An 18,787-nucleotide genomic window follows, 5' to 3' on the forward strand; every position below is an offset into this window, starting at 1 on the left:
GCCCCGGGCCGCGGGCACCGCGCGGGTCCCGGGCTGGAGCAGCGGTCTGCGGGCGCCCCGCGGTGCAGGCCCGGCCAATCAGCGGCCGCGGGGCTGGAGCGGTGACTGCTCGGCGGGCGCGGAGCGGAGCGCGAAGCAGAGGCGCCGCCGCTGTCCCGGAGCAAGCCATGCCGCGCTTGTCTCTGCTCTTGCCGCTGCTGCTTCTGCTGCTGCTGCCGCTGCTGCCGCCGCTGCCCCCGAGCCTCGGGATCCGGGACGTGGGCGGCCGGCGCCCCGAGTGTGGTCCGTGCCGGCCAGAGGGCTGCCCGGCGCCTGCGCCCTGCCCGGCGCCCGGGATCTCGGCGCTCGACGAGTGCGGCTGCTGCGCTCGCTGCCTGGGAGCCGAGGGCGCGAGCTGCGGGGGCCGCGCCGGCGGGCGCTGTGGCCCCGGCCTGGTATGCGCGAGCCGGGCCGCTGGGGCAGCGCCCGAGGGCACCGGGCTCTGCGTGTGCGCGCAGCGCGGCACCGTCTGCGGCTCCGACGGTCGCTCGTACCCCAGCGTCTGCGCGCTGCGCCTGCGCGCTCGGCACACGCCCCGCGCGCACCCCGGTCACCTGCACAAGGCGCGCGACGGCCCTTGCGAGTTCGGTGAGTCAGGGTCGGGGATTGGGTGGGTAGAGAAGGAGGGTTTCCAACCCTCTGGGGTGTGGAGCGAAGGATCCCCCTGCCCAGTGGTGGACGGCGCTGCCTGGCACTCAGTTTCCCCTTAGGGAGCAGTATTTCTTATCTCTCCTCGTGCTCAGAGAGACTGGGGCGAGAATCCTTGGAGACGCCACTCTGTGCTAGTCGAATTTTTGGTGAGCCTGCTACCCCTTTTGGTACTTAAGTACCTGCTGATGCAGTCACTTATTTGTAGGCATGGTATGTTTGCCCAGCAGGAGACTGGGAGTTAAGGAGGGGGATCCGAGTTCCCAGGTATCCAGCGCTAGGTGGATTGTTTGAATGGGGAGGAAGGGAAGTTGAGGATGCGGGAGGAGGATGAGTTCCAGACTGGGGAATCAGTAGTCACCAGGCCATAGCACCAGAGCACCAGGGTCCCCGGTGTGGGAAGGGGCTGAGCTGGGATGCTGAGGGAGCTCCATCCAGGAAAAGTAAGACCTTTGGAGACGTAAGGTCTGAAAAGATTGTGGTGCTATTAGGGGCAGACCCAGGTTTCGTGCTTCTAAAACATATATAATTTGGAGAGTCCTGCCTTAAGTAAAGGAATAGAACTGCTGGGGACTTAGAAACTTATTATGAAATGCTAGGGACTTAGAAACTTAAGCTTCATTAACATCACAGTAAAATAATCTCTGAATGCTATAGTTGCCCGCCCTCTTTATGTACCTTTTGAAAACCAAACAAAAAGAAACCAAAACGTTAGCACTGCTTTACCGGCTTCCTAAGCATGAGTGTATCCCACCCACTAGGTTTTGAAGTGCCGCTGTGTAGTCTGCCTGGAGTGGGCAGTGCTGAGTTTAGGGTGAGTGAGAAGGTGGCCAGTGAGTCCCAAGGAGCCGGGGTTTCGGCCTGGGGTTCAGGCTTCTGGGAAATAATTCTGGCCTGAGCCCAGAGACCAAGTCCAGACTTTAGTGCCTAAGTCAGTGTAATCACTTAGCTTCAAGAAAGAAGCTTGGCGTGGGGTGAGACCTTTCCAAGCCTTAAGAAGTATCTAGTAGTCTTTCCTCTCAAGTAGTTCAGGTAGATGTACCCAAGTCCAGGAGATGCAGTGGGTTGTTGGAGATGGGGCAGGAAGCCTCCTGTCCTGGGAAATGTAAAACCAGTGTGTGGCCAGTTGAGCACAGGAAAGTCACCATTGGCTGTTCCTAGCTGAAGCTCCCCATGGAGGACAGAGCTGGCTGGGGGTGCATCTGTGCTGCCGCTGGCTCCCTGAGTGGCCCTGGACGGGCCCCTTCCCCTCTCTGGCCATATCAGCCCCAGTGGAGTCATTGTTGAGGTCCCTTTCACTCGGAACAGTTAGTTTCCGCCCTGTGGCACTTAAACAGTCCTGTCTGTTTCCTTTTGCTAGTTCCTATCACTCGTTTTTATAACTGCTTTCCTCAGCAGTTAATTCACAGGCAATTCTCTTTGTCTCCAGACAGGTAACACTTTTAACTCCACATGCAGGAGACATAAGAAATGCCGACCAGGTCCTCAGACTATAAATGGTGCTGATGATCTCAGATAATTTCTCCCCAGAGTGGCATTCTCTTCCTAAGAGAAAGGCACCTTAAAGACATTCAGACCAAATCTGCTGTTATACAGAGAAAGAGACTGAGACCCAGCAAGGTCAGAGCCCTTGTCCGGGGTGACCAGTAAAGGATGACCAGCTCCCTGGTCCCAACACCCTGTCCAGTGCTCTTTCGGCACAGGACTTGATAGTATTAAGTCAGGCAGATGGTGGTTACAATGGTTACCAGAGTGAGGCCAGATGGCAGATGGAAACTCCATACCCCTAATTCACTGAAAATTACCAAATGACAAGTAAATGTGACAGCCCCTTCACTCTGATCTATGGGATCTGAGGCCCACCCCAGGCACAGACCCAGAGAATAAAGATGTTCGTGGGGCCACACGGAAGCAACTCAGAACTGGTTTTCATGATCTCATTACTGACAGGCGTCAGGCCTCCCCGGGGTTCAGCCCTTCTTCCGCACCAGCCTTTGTGTCATCCACCACAGAACCGGGCACTGTTTGCCTGTCACTCTCTGTCCTGAAGTGCTAGTGTGGCCTCTGCCCTTGTGTCCAGATAAAGCATGAAGGTTTGGACGGGGGATGTTTCCTAGCCCAGGCAGCAGCTCATTCTGTGCTGCCCTAAAGCCATCTTTTATTCACAAGACACAGCGGGAGCATTTTTTTAACAATGCCTCTGGGGATCCCGGTTGAAGGAAAAAAGACTGTGAGTCAGAGCAGGGCTGTTCTGCTTCAACATTCATGATAAAATCACCCCTCCTGACTCCTTGGGTACCCAAGCACCTAGATTTCATGGAATGAGGCCTCGGGAAGTATTTATTATGTTGTTCACAGTGTGTGAAGGGCCCTTATACATGCCTCTGAGGAGCCTGGGGAAGCAGTTTTCAGGCTTAAATTCTGCCCTTTCCTCCTATGCCCTGAAATGCCCCAAACTGCCACATAATGAGAGTGATCCTTTGATCCGCACACATGTATGGAAGACTCACATATGAATAATTCTTACTGTTGGAAATTGCTTTTGCATCCTTTTTTTTTTTTTTTTTTTTTTGAGACAGGGTCTCACTGTATCTCCCAGGTGGAATACAATGGCTTGATCACAGCCCACTGTGATCCTGGGCTCAAGGAATCCTCCTGCCTCAGCCTCCCAAGTAGCTGGGACTATAGGCACATGCCATCATGCCCAGCTAATTTTTAGAATTTTTTGTAGAGACAGGATCTTACTGTGTTTCCCAGGCTGTTCTTGAACTCCTGGCCTCAAACACTCCTCCCACCTCAGCCTCCCAAAGTGCTGAAATTACAGACATGAGATACCATCCCTGGGCTGCACCCATCTTTTTACATGATTTTTACAAGTGTCCTGGGGAGGTCTCCTTCCCATTTAATAGAAGGGAAAGCTGAGGCACATGGAAAGAAATTCCCTGGAGCCACCTGGCTGGTCCCAGCTGTGAAAGGGCTCCAGTGTAGGTTTGCCTGGCTGTTTTGTTTTGTTTTGTTTTGAGACAGAGTCTCGCTCTGTCACCCAGGCTGGAGTGCAGTGGCGCGATCTCGGCTCACTGCAAGCTCCACCTCCTGGGTTCACGCCATTCTCCTGCCTCAGCCTCCTGAGTAGCTGGGACTACAGGCGCCCGCCACCACACCCGGCTAATTTTGTTTTTTGTATTTTTAGTAGAGATGGGGTTTCACTGTGTTAGTCAGGATAGTCTCGATCTCCCACCTCGTGATCTGCCCGCCTTGGCCTCCCAAAGTGCCGGGATTACAGGCGTGAGCCACCATGCCTGGCCTGCCTCGCTATTTTCAGATGGGCGCTGCACAGCTAGCTGCTAGCAACCTGATCAGTAAGGTGCTGTGCACCCGCCAGCCTTGAATCTTGGGGGTTTCTCAATCTGGGTCCACCTTCCTGTTTTTCCCAAGATTTGTCACTTGTCCCTCTATTTAGCACTGGGCTATAGCTCCTGAGAGAAGCCTTGAAGGATGGGGAGAGAATCCCAATGCTAGCAAGGGGGAGGCACAGGATGAACTAGGCTCAGAGGTGGGAGCCCTTTGGTGGGTGTGCAAGTGGGCCCATAGGGCCGAGGCCTGGTAGGATGGTTGGGAAAGGAGATGACACCCCAGAGTAGTTTGGGGTAGGCCATTGCAAGCCTTGGGTGCAAGGCCGAAGGGGGAAGCTTCATTCTGCACTTTGGGAGGCTGAGGTGGAAGGATTGCTCGAGGCCAGGAGTTCAAGGATAGCCTGGGTAACACAGCAAGATCCCATCTCTACAAAAAATTCTAAAAACTAGCTGGACATGATGGCATGTGCCTGTAGTCCCAGCTACTTGGGAGGCTGAGGCAGGAGGATTTCTTGAGCCCAGGAGTTCGAGGCTACAGTGAGCTATGATCATGCCACTGTACTCCGCCTAGGAGACAGAGTGAGGCCCTGTCTAAAAAAAAGAAGAAGAAGAAGAAGGAGGAGGAGGAAGAGGAGGAGGAGGAGGGGGAGGAGGAGGAGGAAGAGGAGGAGGAGGAAGAGGAGGAGGAGGAAGAGGAGGAGGACGAGGGGGAGGAGGAGGAGGAAGAGGAGGAGGAGGAGGAAGAGGAGGAGGAGGAGGAGGAAGAGGAGGAGGAGGAGGAGGAAGAGGAGGAGGAGGAAGAGGAGGAGGGGGAGGAGGAGGAGGAGGAGGAAGAGGAGGAGGAGGAGGAAGAGGAGGAGGAGGAGGAGGAAGAGGAGGAGGAGGAAGAGGAGGAGGGGGAGGAGGAGGAGGAGGAGGAAGAGGAGGAGGAGGAGGAGGAAGAGGAGGAGGAGGAGGAGGAGGGGGAGGAGGAGGGGGAGGAGGAGGGGGAGGAGGAGGGGGAGGAGGAGGAGGAAGAGGAGGAGGAAGAGGAGGAGGAGGAAGAGGAGGAGGAAGAGGAGGAGGAGGAAGAGGAGGAGGAGGAGGGGGAGGAGGAGGAGGAAGAGGAGGAGGAGGAGGGGGAGGAGGAGGAAGAAGAAGGATGCAAAAGCAGTTTCCAACAGTAAGAATTATTCATACGTGGGTCTTCGATGCATTCTGAATTATTGGTTCAGCTTCTCACTGGTAAGGTGGTATGGCCTTAGTATTATGATGATTATTATTGCTCTCATTACTCTAAAGCCTGGATAGTTCAGTGTGTGCACCCTATTTGTTAGCATTGGGAGAGGGTTGGGGTCCTACGGACAGCAAGTTAATGTCATGTTTCAAATGATAAATTAGATAGGAACAGGGTCCCGGCCAGCACCCGCCAGGGCATTGAGCCCTGGCAGCTTCGGTGAGCTCCTGAGACCCTGAATCTTAGAAAATTCACCTTGGTTGAAATTCCAGCTCCACTTAGAAACCTAGGTCTGTGCTAGTGTGTGTTACCAGGTAACCAGGAGAGGCAGCGCATGCCACTTCGTGAGAGGGACAAAGAAGGGGGTTTGTGCTCAAAACCCTTTCATGCTGAGGGAGGAGATCTGAGGCAGAGGCTGCAGGGAGCAGGATTAAGCTGTTTCTTGTTCCACATCATAACGTGACTGTTAGCATCAATTATCAGGGCTGTTCAGTGTGTTGATTATTAAAATCTTCGGTTGTGTGCTTTTTAATACAAGCAGATGGGGTCCTGGGGGATGACTTGATATCCTTTCTTTCCCTAGCACCATTAACTTTAAAGAAATCTCAGAGGGATTTGGGAAGATTTTTTCATTCCAGCCATCAATGATCGATATAATTGACGAGGTAGGGGGACAAATCACCACACACTATAATAATATTGATCCCTTTCATTTGTACAGATCCACACAGGTAATAACACAGTCACATCCATTTTCTCCCTTCACCCCAAGGATGCGAGGCTGCGGTCATTATCTTCATTTGCAGATAAAAAGGAAATGATTAGCAACTTGCCCAAGCTCAAGTGGTTGGCAGCCAGACCCCTGGGCATTTGAGTCTCCCTCTGGTACTGTTTTTGCTCACCCCACAGTACTGCCTCCTGTGACCATGTGCATCTGGGTGACTGTCTTACCTGCTGGTTAGCCCTTGGATGGTTGGATTTGTGCAATTCTAGGGCTATTGCTGGCACAAGCAGAAGGAAACAAGTATCAGCAAGGAAGAGCTATAGGGGGATGAAGCTTCCACATTCACAGACTGGGCTAGCTAGAAGCCATCCTCCCTCCTGCAAGCCACATCATTCTTGTGAAAGGCAGGCAGAAAGGAAAGCCCTGGTTCCTCTGGCAGTGTGGCGGCTCTGGCAACAGTAAGAGTATGTGCTTGGCTCCCCAGAGTGCGGGCTGTAGTCATGGTCCCTGGTGCCTCTCACCCAAGGCCAGAGGAGGCTCTCATGCATGCAAGGAGCTTTAGAGGAGACGCCTGGGGACAGCACACCCTGCTGAGTCCCCAAGTCCCTCTGCAGAGGTCTTTTACAGTTTGTAAGGGGTCTTGCAATTGTTCCTCACAACAGCCTTTGGGGAGTGGGCTGGGAAGGGAATAGATTCCTGTGCCCATTTTAAAGAAGAAGACACTGAGGCCAAGACTGGGACGTGGCAGAGAAAGGATTTGAACCTGGACTCTTCCACCCCTGCCTGCCACGCTGTCCTTCCTGCCTGTGGTGGCAGCCATGACGTTGAGCACTCCAGTGCCATGCTGGAATGAGCCCTTGGGGATAGTAGGGACTAGAAATGTCCTGCTGGTGTCAAGGACACATTGCTCATGTTATGGGTTATCTTCACAAGAGCTGTTCCCTGGGGGTGATGTTTGGGGTGTTTCATTGTTGTATAGAAAAGAGCTAACACGGCAGGCCTGTGACCGTATCCTCAGAAAGGCCTGCTGGCAAGGTTGGCCCTGGGCTGGTATCTGGGGACTTAGATTTCAGGGGGGTTCCACTCTTCTCAGAATTGATGAGAGTGGCTCACTGTGCCTGAACTGTACAAACAATGTGGTTTATGCTGAACCCCTGCTTTCCTTCTCGGAGTGTGGAATTTGGGTATTCAGTTAGGCAGAGAGTGCCTCTGTGGCCAGCTCCCAGTAAAAACCCTGGGCGCCAATCCCTCTTGAGCTTCTCTGGTAGACAGCATTTCACATGCTTGTGACTCCATGGGGAGGGCTCTTGGAATCTTGGGCCTGCTTCCCCAACCCTGACTTTTTCCCTTGGCTGATTTTGCCAGATGGGAAAATCCTTTCACTGTAATAAATCACAGCCTGAGTACCACTATATGCTGAGTCCTGTGAGTCCTCCTAGTCCTCCTAGGAAATCACTGAACCGGAGAGTTGTCTTGGGGATCTCCCAACACAATCCCTAAGCAACTCATCTCTTATTCTGGATCGGAGACCACACAGATAACAAATGTTCCACTTTAGAAACCAGTGTGGGAGTGAATGGAATCATGGTGCCTGGGTTTGAGTCCCTGTTCCTCTGGGCACTTTACCTTTCTGAGTCTTGGTTTTCTCATCTGTAAAATGGGGATGGAAGCAGCTACCTCACAGGGCTGCCGTGAGGATTAAAGGGTGGTGTACATGGAAGGGTCCTCTAGGGAAAAGGCAGGATGGTGTTAGCACAGTGGTTCAGAAGAGCTTGGGATCTGGAGACAGATCACTGGGCTCAGCCTCCTCACTACACCCTTTAATGCTCGGTAACCCAGGGCAGCGCCACCATCTGGCAGCTGGTGAGATTGCTGGAGAGATAAACAAGTTAATACCTGTAGGCAGAGGAGTGCTTAGCACACAGCGAGCGCTGTGCTAGCTGATAGCATAATAACAGTGTTATTATTATTGATTATAAAGAGCTACTATGGATAAAAATATTTTAAATTTAAAATCAGATATGTTAAAATATGTTAAAATTAAAAACAGGGCTGGGAATACAGTGACTCATGCCTGTATTCCCAGAGCTTTGGAAGGCCAAGATGGGAGGATTGTTAGAGGCCAGGAGTTTAAGACCAGCCTGAGCAACATAGCAAGACCCATCTCTACAAAAAAAAAATTTTTTTAATTATCTGGGCATGGTAGTGCATGCCTGTAGTCCCAGCTACTCAAGAGGCTGAGGCAGGAGGATTGCTTGAGCCCTAGAGTTCGAGACTACAGTGAGCTATGATTGTGCCACTTCATTCCAGTCTGAGTGATAACATGAGACTCTGCCTCAAAAAAAAAAAAAAAATTAGAACCGGATTATTATGGCATGAGCAACATGAAATTTTTTGAGATCACAGAACAACTGTTCTGTATCTTGGCTATAGTGGTAATTACATGACTGTATCCATTTGTCAAAACCTAGAACTGCACACCAGAAGGAACGAATTGTGCTTTGTGTAAATTTAAAAATAAATAAATAAATAAATAAATACAAATTTAAATGTCCCTTTAATGTGCTTTGATGTACCTTTAAAAGCTGGGCTTCTTTTGTAAAGGAATTTGTATTTTTTGCCACAAAATCAGTTACAAAGTCAGTATTTCCAAGACAGTCTTTCTTAATTGTAGTCGTTGAAAGAGAGAGAGAGACTGAAACATGAGGAGAGAGAGATGAATTGTGATTTACTGGTTTACTCATTTAGGCCTGAAAGGGATTGATGAAATCACATTTAAAATGTATGACTTTACATGAACAAAAGTAAACCAGGCTGATTGAGAGTCCCCTTGGTATCCAGGTCTTTCTGACTGTCACCACAGCGAGCCACTGGAGCACTGGTTTGGGCTCCCCTGGAGGCGGCATCCCAGCGCTTGTGTGGTTGGGGAGGCGCTGGCGGGACAATGTGAATAAATTAGACTGTCTTTGTCATCACAGATGGGGCTCCTGCCAGAGAGCTCAGTGTTGTGGCTCTCTGTGGCTGTCAGGCAATGTTAGACATCTAGGATCTTGGTTCCAGGGGCTTTGGCTACATTCAGGCACATGGGTTGGGCACCACCCTTCAGAGGGCCCTCAGATGGGTACAGCTGAATGAGTGGGCGGATCAGATACAGGGGGAGGAAAGCAGCCTGGGATGGGGAGGGCAGTCTGTATTCAACTCACTTGGTGGGCTGCTGGGACACCCAGGGGCTATGGGGCTCCAGAGGGCAGCCCCAGGATCAACAGGTGGGAGTTACAGGCTTTAGCTCTAGGTGAGGATGCACTTTCTTACCAGTGGAGCCCTCCAAAGACAGAATGGCCTGGCTCCGTAGGTGGTGAGTTCTCCATCCCTGAAGGCATGCAAATGGAGGCTGTGCGAGCATGTCATACATGGTCAGGCACAGAATCACAGAGAATCAGGATGCTAAAGAGCCTCTCTAGTTTGAGACTGTGGCTCTAAGGCGATTTTCCAGAGATTTTTTTGGCACTGGCTTGACAGGGTCTGCTTCCCAGTCTGTCTGGAGGGGCCAAACTAGTCTCCTTTCTGCACCCTGATCCTCCTGTGCATTGGGGTGTGATGCGACGCTGTCCGTCACCTCCTTCCTCCTGCCTTCTGTCTCCTCCCTTTGCTCTCCTTTTGTATTGCAGCCTTATCCAGGTGCAGTCTTGTGGAGAACAACAGGGCTGTCTTTGAGTCACCAGGCAAAGCCCTAGGAGTTCTAGACTCTGCAGTTTGATGGCCTGGAAATGAACATGTTTGTTCCTTGATTTCTCATGTGTTTGTTCATCCAGTCTTCCTTTTGCTCCTGGCCCTCACTTGCATATCACATTAACTTACACTTTTCACTCATTCCATGGTTAGATCAGCTTGACCGCCCTAGGAAGCAGGGGTGTGATCCCCACCTTATAGATGACAGCTGGGTGGGAGCATTCCCTGGCCAGGCCTCTACACTGCACGTTGCCCAACACACTGTGGTGCTGGATGCCAGGGTGGCTGAGTTGCTGTCCAATGCAGGTGAGAGCAGGTAGAAATGCCTGGCCTTGATTATTCCAGCCCAGTGTGAGCAGAGCAGATGCCAGGCATGGGGAGGAAGGCAGAGTGTGGAGTAGGAGTTTGAAACATCTAACACTGGGTCCTGTCCAGGGAGCCCATACCCTCCCTCTCCTCTCCGTCATGTTCTGGCAGTCTAGAACCACATTTCCCTGATTCCCTGATTTGCCCAGGCTTGGGTCGGCTTCTGGGGATGGGGAGGCAGAGGGAGTGGGGGAGCCCTGGAGAGTCTTTACTCTGTGCATGCAAATGGGCATCTTGAATGGACCGCAGGGGGTTGAGCTCCAGGGTGTGTGCAGCTGTTCTTCCTGGCATTCTTCTACCTAACACCCTCCACGCGGAAGGAGAAAAGCCCATCTGTTAGAATACTCTGCCGTTGGTGGCGTGATACCAGCCCCTCTAGGAGTCGGCTGCCGTGTTTCCTGGTTGAGCTATAGCAGATGGCAGCCGGAGCCTGGAACGGACCCTGGGAGGGAGCACTGAGGCCCAAGCTCTGCCACAGATGGTGCTGGGGGAATTTGGGAAGTCGCCCTTCCCCTCTGGACCCCTGCTTCCCCACTGGTAAAACAATCATTGGATCAGGAGATTGGTCGGCAGCTTTCCAGGTCTGAGGAAATCTCTCTTTTAGGATTCCTGCCCAAGTGTGATGTGCCACTCCCCTCATGTCAGGACATCACAGCGGGCTCTTGGCGGCAGGGGAATTTAGAGGTGGGTTGCTTGGAACCGGCAGGGTAAAGGCTGCGTCTCCTTGTCTCCTCCTCCTAGCTCCTGTGGTCGTCGTTCCTCCCCGAAGTGTTCACAACGTCACCGGGGCGCAGGTGGGCCTGTCCTGTGAAGTGAGGGCTGTGCCTACCCCAGTCATCACGTGGAGAAAGGTATTTCTGTCCAAGAACTCATGCATCTCGTGTGTGTGTGTGTGTGAAAGAGACAGGGAGAAACAGACGTGAGTGGTAAAAATGTTTTTCTTTTAAGTGTGTTTATATATATATGCCTTTATAGGTGGGCCAGAGGATGAAGAAAAGATATCATCTGTACCACTCCTCTGCCTCGAAAGTTCTACCCCAAACCTCTCCCCTTGGAAGGGGACATTGCAACCCTTCCTGTGCCACTTACACCCTTGGCCACTTAGGGACCCAGAAAGCTGTGCTTTTACCCAGTCTGCTTCAGCTGTGGTGGCCATGTGTGTGTGTATCCTGCTTCACTTTGGGGCTGTGTTTCAGACAGACCTGGCTGGTGGCAGAAGACTCAGTCCTATTCCAAAACCAAATCTTCTAAAGACCAGTTTTTGAGAGACCGGCAAAGATCACAGTGAATGTTGTCCCCTTAATGTCAACAGCCCTGAGACAGGCGTTGAAATTCTGAATCTTTCTGTGGGATAGTGGTGATATTCAGGTCTTTGCTGTCCGGCAGAGCGTGCTGTCTATATGTACAAGTAGGTTTAAAAAATAACTGATGTCATTTGCATAGGCATGAGCAGTGCTAGGGTTTCCGTTTTTGAGTCAGTGGGAGGAGGAAGGAGGAGGGCAAGGAAGCCTATGGGATGGTCTTTATCCAGAATTGCTTTTTCTAAGCCCCCTCCTGGCATTCCTGTCCCCTGTAGGTCACGAAGTCCCCTGAGGGCACCCAAGCACTGGAGGAGCTGCCTGGGGACCATGTCAATATAGCCGTCCAAGTGCGAGGGGGCCCTTCTGACCATGAGGCCACGGCCTGGATTTTGGTGAGTGTTTAGGATTATTGGATATTATTGACTGACCATTATAAACCATCCTTTATATTTCTACAACACATTACATGTTTCAAAGCTGTTCTTACCCATTTCTCACTGGCCCCTCCAGTAACTGTGAGGCAGGCAGGGCAGGTTTCAGATCTGCTGGGAACATACGTGTTCTGCTGCCAGGGGCAAAGTGATGGCCCCACAGTGATGTCCACGTCCTCACCCCCAGAACCGTGCGATGTTACGTGGCAAGGTGGTGGGAGGGAGGTTGTGGTTGCTAAACAGCTGAGATAAGGAGATTTAAGATAAGGAGATTAGCCTGGATTATCCAGGTGGGCCAATTTAAAGGTGGGTCTTTAAGTGTGGAAGAGGGAAACAGAAGAGTCAGAGGCAGACTGAAGTGATTGGATGTGAGGAGGACTTGACTCACCATTTCTGGCTTTGATGATGTTGGAAAGGGCCACAGCCAAGGAGTGCCAGCATCCACTAGGAACTGGAGAAGGCAAGAAAATGAGTCTCCTGAGAGCCTTCAGAAAGAATGCAGCCCTGCTGGCACCTTGATTTTAGCCCACTGATTTTAGCCCCCTTTGGGCTTCTGACCTCCAAAACTGTAGATAATAAATGTGTTTGTTGTAAGGCACTCAGCTTGTGGCAATTTGTTACAGCAGCCCAAGGAACTAGTACACCTGCCTAAGGTCACCCACTGGTAAAGGTAGAAGGTCGCACATTCGAGTCCTCCTTCAGAGCTCTTTCCTGCCACTCGCAGCACTTTTACTAAGATGAAGAATGCCACATGTTTGAAAGAGTGATGGAATGAGGAGATAGGGGTCCATGTTGGGTCGTCACTGTACCTTTCTGAGCCTCCATTTCCACTGTTGTTGAAAGAGGGCTTCAAACTGAAAGACCTCTGAGTGCCTTTGTGGCCCTGGCAGTCTGTGATTTACCTGTGAGTCTCCTGTAAAAAGAAGACCATAATGCTCACCCTTCCCCCACGACTGGCATGAGTTTAAAATGAGCTGATGTGCGTACACCAGCGCGTGGTCCGTAGGATGATTTGTAATTGATGGAAGCGGTTGGTTGTAACAAGAGAAAGCAAAAAAGACGCGAGCTGGTTATGGACTTGGCTGTGAACATCCTTGGGGTGCTCCCTAAGGACAACCTCCTCATTCCACCCACAGCTGTGGGAGGCTTGGTGACTCTTCTCCACCCAGCTGAGAGATTGGGAATGCAATTGGCTGTGTGGTTTTTTCAAATCAAGCACATTCCTCTATTTTCTTAGGAGAAAAGACAGGGAAAAGAGGTTATCTCTGGTGGTATTTTGTAGAGGCTGCCCCTATAGGGAATACTTTGTGGATCATTCTTTGGTCAGTAGATTTTTGTTCTTCTTTTAACTTGAGGTATTTTCCAAATAACCTATACCTTGCACCTTTAATACAAAAGACCAGGTAGCTCACAGTAAAAGGCAGGTATGTGGAGGAATCATTCAGATGAGAGCCACAATAGGGAGTGTGCCTTTCAAGAGGGTCCCTGGGAAGGAAATTTACCTGCGTGCTCCTTGGCAGCCAAGGCAAGGAGAGAAATAGAGCAAGTTTTACCTTATTCTGAAAAGGAGGAAGTATGCAGACTTATCATTAAGAACTAACTAAGGAAGTCATTTTGCTGTACCTTATATAACTGTATAAACTTGCCTGTTGTATTTCTAGATCAACCCCCTGCGAAAGGAGGATGAGGGTGTGTACCAGTGCCATGCAGCCAACATGGTGGGAGAGGCTGAGTCCCACAGCACAGTGACGGTTCTAGATCTGAGTAAATACAGGAGCTTCCACTTCCCAGCTCCCGATGACCGCATGTGATGGAGAAATGCACGTGTTCTAAGTCATTTTCAGTATTTTACACCCATGTTATGAGATGTTCGAGGTGGCTTATAAGACCTGTAAAAAAAAGAAGAAAAATACGTAAATGGAGGAAACCAGGGAAAGAGCAAAAGAAGAGTAGGGACATACTTAGATGAGCAGTAGAATCCCTGGTATATTCTGCACACATCTCCCTCTGAGCTTCTTAGCATGCAAAGACAAGAGCTGTGAACATGATGTGTGTCCATGAGATGAAAAGACCAGTTGTGTTTTGGGGCTGGAGGGAATATTTCCTCTGTATTCTTCTAGAAAGAACACTGAGAGAGGTAGCAGACAGTGTCATTGTGACAGCGTCCATGTGAAAATATTCCTACAAAGAAGATGCCTGAGCTTCCTTTGTGTGTTCCTGGAGCTCTTCCTTGTTCAGGACACCTGAGCTTCCTTCCTGGGGCTCAGGCCTTGCCTTCCTGTCCTCAGCACTGTGTGCTGCTTTGCAACACATCTCCTTGTGGGTAGGGGCAGAGAGAATCTCTGCATCCCTTCTGGCCAGGGCCTCCTAGTCTGTAGTCACACAGGTGACAGCTGGGGTTGCATCTGTTCCTTGCATACAGGTGAACTGGGAATTCGGGAAAGGGATCACTTTATAAACCAGCTTTTGCTCATAAAAATCCCAAAATCTTGCTGGTTCACAGCCACAGACGTTGATCACTTGCTTATGTTCCATGTTATAGCTGTGAGCTGGCTGTGGCCCTGCCCCATGTGTCCCCTCATTCAGGACCCAGCTGGAGGAACAGCTCCAGTGTGGAACATGTCCGTTCTGTGGCCAAGCTGCACACACCATTGCATTTAAAGTTTCTGCTCGGATGTGATGTGTGCCCCGCCCACTTACAGACAAATCATTTTTTTTTTTTTTTTTTTTGAGACAGAGTCTCACTCTGTCACCCAGGCTGGAGTGCAGTGGTGCGATCTTGGCTCACTGCAAGCTCTGCCTCCTGGGTTCATGCCACTCTCCTGCCTCAGCCTCCCGAGTAGCTGGGACTACAGGCACCCACCACCACACCTGGCTAAGTTTTTTGTATTTTTAGTACAGACGGGGTTTCACCGTGTTAGCCAGGATGGTCTTGATCTCCCAACCTCATGATCCGCCTTCCTTGGCCTCCCAAAGTGCTGGGATTACAGGCGTGAGCCACTATGCCTGGCCTGCATGATCCTCTTACAGGAATGGGGGAGCAGTGGTGAACAGGCACCATTACCAAGGCTGATCAACAGGTGCTTAATAGAACAGGAAAAATTAGAAACAAGTCTGATAGAGTTTCTCAAAAGCAGGGGGTTTTTGCCATGGTTTTAGTTATATTTTTCTTTTAGCCACTACTGTTGCACACCTTCTGTGTGCAAGGCCTTCTGGTCTGTAGGGGATCACAGAAAAACAAAAAGTGGACATAATTATAATACAAGGAGTGCGATGTAAGGGAATGGGAGGAGATATTAAGGCATGAAAAGCAGCTTAGAACTGGGGAAAATGAAGGAAGAATCATCGAGGAGGTGGCATGAGGGTTGAAGGATGGGTGTACATGAATAGTTAGAGGCCCTAGAAATGGGGAGAAAAATATGAAAATGTAAAACTGTGAAATAGGAATTCAACAAAGAGTTAGGAGATTGGGTCTTAAAATTGTCTTCCTGATGATATGTGACTTGTTTTATATGGATATGTTTCCAGTTTTAAATATATATATCTATAATTTTCAAATACATGTATATTTTGAGGCAGAAATGATTCTGGGTTGTGAATACATCAAAAGGATACCATGAAAAATTGTGGAATTTCAAGACCATCACTGCTGCCTAGGTCTTGAGTTCCTTCTGTGACACACAGTATTGCCAGCTCTGGCTTGCATACCTCCAGGGATACAGAGCTCACTACCACTGAGAGCCATCTGTGGATTTTCCAATGGTTGAAAAGATCTTATTAAGCTGGAGTCTGCTGCTCTGAAACGTCCACCTTTTGGTCTTAAAAGTACTTCTTGGGACTCCACAGGGCCCTTCACTCTCCACTGGCACCATTTCCTGCTGCGGAGAGATTCGAAGTGAAGGATCATTTCCCCCACCTTCCATGTAACACATAGTTGATTGTAACGGAGCAGGCTTACGTTCTCTAATTCTTTTTCTCCTTTTCTTCCTAGGGTCTTAGAAACATTGATCATGGGATGATGGAAAAGTCAAATAACGGATCTTTGTGCTTCATGAAGAGTTGGAAAACCTGTGTGTGTAGATGACCCCTTTTGTGTGTTTTTAAAAATTAGATGCAAACTAGATTTGTATGCAGATGTAGTTTTTAGCAGGGCAAACAGTGAGAAACGGATTTGCATGTGGCTTTTTTATACTTTTGAAATGAATTGTTCCATGAGAAGTCTTTTTGTAATTACTCTCTTCCAGGGAGATCACAGAATGGCATGTTTGCAATTTCTAAAGGGCTCGTGTCAGCTGTGAGTCTTTACCTCATTTGTCTATGACCTATTAGTGGTGCTCTGTGACTTAGTGTGTGTTGTAGAAGGAGGGATGAGGGTCCCAGCTGTCCTCTGCCTGACTGTAACTTGCTGTGTGACCTGAACAGGTCCCTTCCCCTCTCTGGGCCCTGGTCCCTTCATCTGTGAGTATGGCATTTTAACTGCATGTTATCAATGTCCCTTTTAGCCCTGCCATCCTAGAGTAAGATGGCCTTTTGGGAAAATTACAGGAGGTGTGGTCTTAGTGTTCTTTCTAAAATGGTATTCCCTCAGAAACAAATTCCATTGCTTTACCCCAGCGTGTGGACAGCTGGCTGTAGCTCTTCTGTTCCTAACTTTTTCCCTTTTAAGGAGATTTAGTTTTAGGTGGGATGCTTTACCAGACTCAGGAGCACCTTGGCTGGGTCTTTGGAGACCAGAGCATCCATTTGTTAGGCTAGCATTCTCTTTTTTAAAATTTTATTTTGAGACAGGGTCTCGCTCTATCACCCAGGCTGGAGTGCAGTGGCATGATCACGGCTCACTGCAACCTCCACTTTCTGGGCTCAAGTGATCCTTCCACCTCAGCCTCCTGAGTAGCTGGGACCACAGGCATGCCCCACCACACCCAGCTATTTTTTTTTTTTTTTTGATAGAGACAGGGTCTCCCTATGTTGCCGCCCAGGCTGGTCTCAAACTCCTGTGCTCAAGTGATCCTCCTGCCTTGGCCTCCCAAAGTGCTGGGATTATAGGCATCAGCCACTGTGCTTGGCCTAGCCTAGCATTCTCTAAACAGGTGGTTAGAAGCAGTGGAGACCAGGCTTCTGACGATCAAATTGTAAAAAAAGGGGTCAGGTGTTATCTCCAGAGTGCGGAATTAGATTGTAGTAGAATATATTTTACCTATAAACATTTTGACCTCACCCAAGAGTAAGGCTCTCTTTTTTTCTTTTTTAATGAAAAAAGAAAGGAGAATATTTGCTATCTTATCTTAAAAAAAATAGATCCTTAGGTGATTACAATGTTAAAATAAGAATTGAGATCCCTTACTATGCACAGTCCTTTAAGTTCATAAAGCTTGATCCCAACTCTAGGAGATGGGGCAGGACAGGTGTTAATGTCCCTGCCTTTAGCAGATGAGGAAACCAGGCTCTGAGAGGAGAAGCTACTTGCCCAAGGCCTGAAGGCCTCTGAAAGAGGAGCAGAGCTCAGGGCACCTGGCCCTCCTTGGTCCCCTCTCTACTCCACGGTGCTGCTACTCAGGGTCATCTCAAAACTATGTAAAGGCAGATGTTGCCAATCCACAGGCTTCAGGGACTCTTATCAAGACTCATCCCAACTTTTAAGGCATACTTTCATACCGTTCACATTGTGCATTACATTTTGGAGTCCTTGTTGGAAGTGAACTTTCCGCCTCTAAGCCTGCCATTCCATATCTAAAATATTGGGATGGCATCACCTTCTGTACTATGCAGCAGAAGGAGACTGGCCTGGGATTCTGGAAACATGAGATCCATTTGCATATTAATCCCCGGCTCGCTGTGTGACCCTGAGCAGGTCTCCTTCACTTTCTGTGCCTCAGTGTCCTTATTTGAGTAAAAAGGGAATAAAACTAGATGAGTGGTTTTCAAACTTTAAAACACTGGAAGCTGTCTTTGAAAACAAAAGATGAGAATTGAAATGGATGGCGCTGGAAGCTGTTCTTGTCTACTGGGGTTTGGAGCTGCCAGGGGACCTGCTCACATCCACTCCTCACTCAGCACCTCCCGCCCCTCCCTTCTCCACGCACTGTGACTGACTTCCATGTGTGAGGGCCTGCAGTTAATTCTCCTGTGTCTTGAATGGTTGGGAGATGATTTGGTCAGACCCTTAGTGAAATGATGTGGGAAGGAACAGGGATGCTGTGGCTCTGAAGAAGGTAGTAGAACATCGCACACCTGCTAATAAGCACATTTTGCAAACTCAGTTGACTCACCTCAGATTTGCCTAGTGAAAACTGAAGGGCTGGATGTAGACCCAGAGAGCAGGGTGGACAGAGCCCATGCTGGAAGTACTGAGCATCAAGACTGTATGGGGCTGGCTTTAGCATCATCATTCTGTGCAAAGACAAATAAATAATTAATGTCACACTGTCTGAAATTTTCACCAAAACCAAAAAGGCGCATTAACATGATTGTTCCAACCTCATGGTTTTTCAAGTGTGAGCACCCAGAGACCTCTTCAGAGGCTAAGAGAGCATGCGTTGCCACAGCTGTTAGCATTTGGAGACATAATTACAATGCCCCCACTCCCCGCACCAAACCTGGGTTTTTCTACTGTTTTTGTAGATGTCATGATGTCACGACCTCTGTACCCTGAAAATAAATGTTTTTAAGGACAGTCTTTGTGGTGTCTTTGTTGTAGGAATGCTGTATAGGTGGGTGCAGGTCCCACTGGTATTCCTTTATCATCCTTCATGCATCCTGTCCTTTCTTCTGCATGCCCACTTCAGCTACTTAGTCTAGACCCTCCTTAGCTCTCACGCCTGGGCTACGATCACAGCCCCACCGTTCACCTTGCCTGAAATTTTTAACCAGCCCTAATCATCTTACACTACTGCCCTTGACTATGTGTGTCCTGCCGTGTAAGCATTCTAGTACTTAATTCACTTGCTGAGATAGTGCTCTGTCCCCTCCCACACACACAG

At 49.6% G+C, this 18,787-nt stretch overlaps 1 protein-coding gene across 2 annotated transcripts; it reads left to right on the forward strand.

The window, feature by feature from the left end:
* Positions 1-75: 75 nt before the first annotated feature.
* Positions 76-18,483, forward strand: LOC115935867 (insulin-like growth factor-binding protein-like 1). Of its 2 annotated transcripts, none has more exons than XM_063696303.1 (4): positions 76-627; positions 10,817-10,926; positions 11,652-11,768; positions 15,799-18,483. In XM_063696303.1, the coding sequence occupies exons 1-4, from the start codon at positions 168-170 to the stop codon at positions 15,889-15,891; spliced, it is 780 nt and encodes a 259-aa protein (XP_063552373.1). In that variant the 5' UTR covers positions 76-167; the 3' UTR covers positions 15,892-18,483. The 2 variants fall into 2 exon arrangements, with proteins under 2 accessions (XP_063552373.1, XP_063552372.1); XM_063696302.1 differs by lacking the exon at positions 15,799-18,483 and adding an exon at positions 13,469-14,222.
* Positions 18,484-18,787: the final 304 nt, after the last annotated feature.

This window comes from Gorilla gorilla, chromosome 13 (genome assembly GCF_029281585.2).
Source record: "Gorilla gorilla gorilla isolate KB3781 chromosome 13, NHGRI_mGorGor1-v2.1_pri, whole genome shotgun sequence".
NCBI lineage: Eukaryota > Metazoa > Chordata > Mammalia > Primates > Hominidae > Gorilla > Gorilla gorilla.

What these genes read in the sequence shown, in the direction of transcription:
- LOC115935867 (XM_063696302.1), top strand. Translation starts at nt 168, where the DNA reads ATGCCGCGCTTGTCTCTGCTCTTGCCGCTGCTGCTTCTGCTGCTGCTG. An exon ending in CGACGGCCCTTGCGAGTTCG is followed by an intron (nt 628 to 10,816) that starts GTGAGTCAGGGT and finishes TCCTCCTCCTAG; the next exon opens with CTCCTGTGGTCGTCGTTCCT. An exon ending in CAGTCATCACGTGGAGAAAG is followed by an intron (nt 10,927 to 11,651) that starts GTATTTCTGTCC and finishes TGTCCCCTGTAG; the next exon opens with GTCACGAAGTCCCCTGAGGG.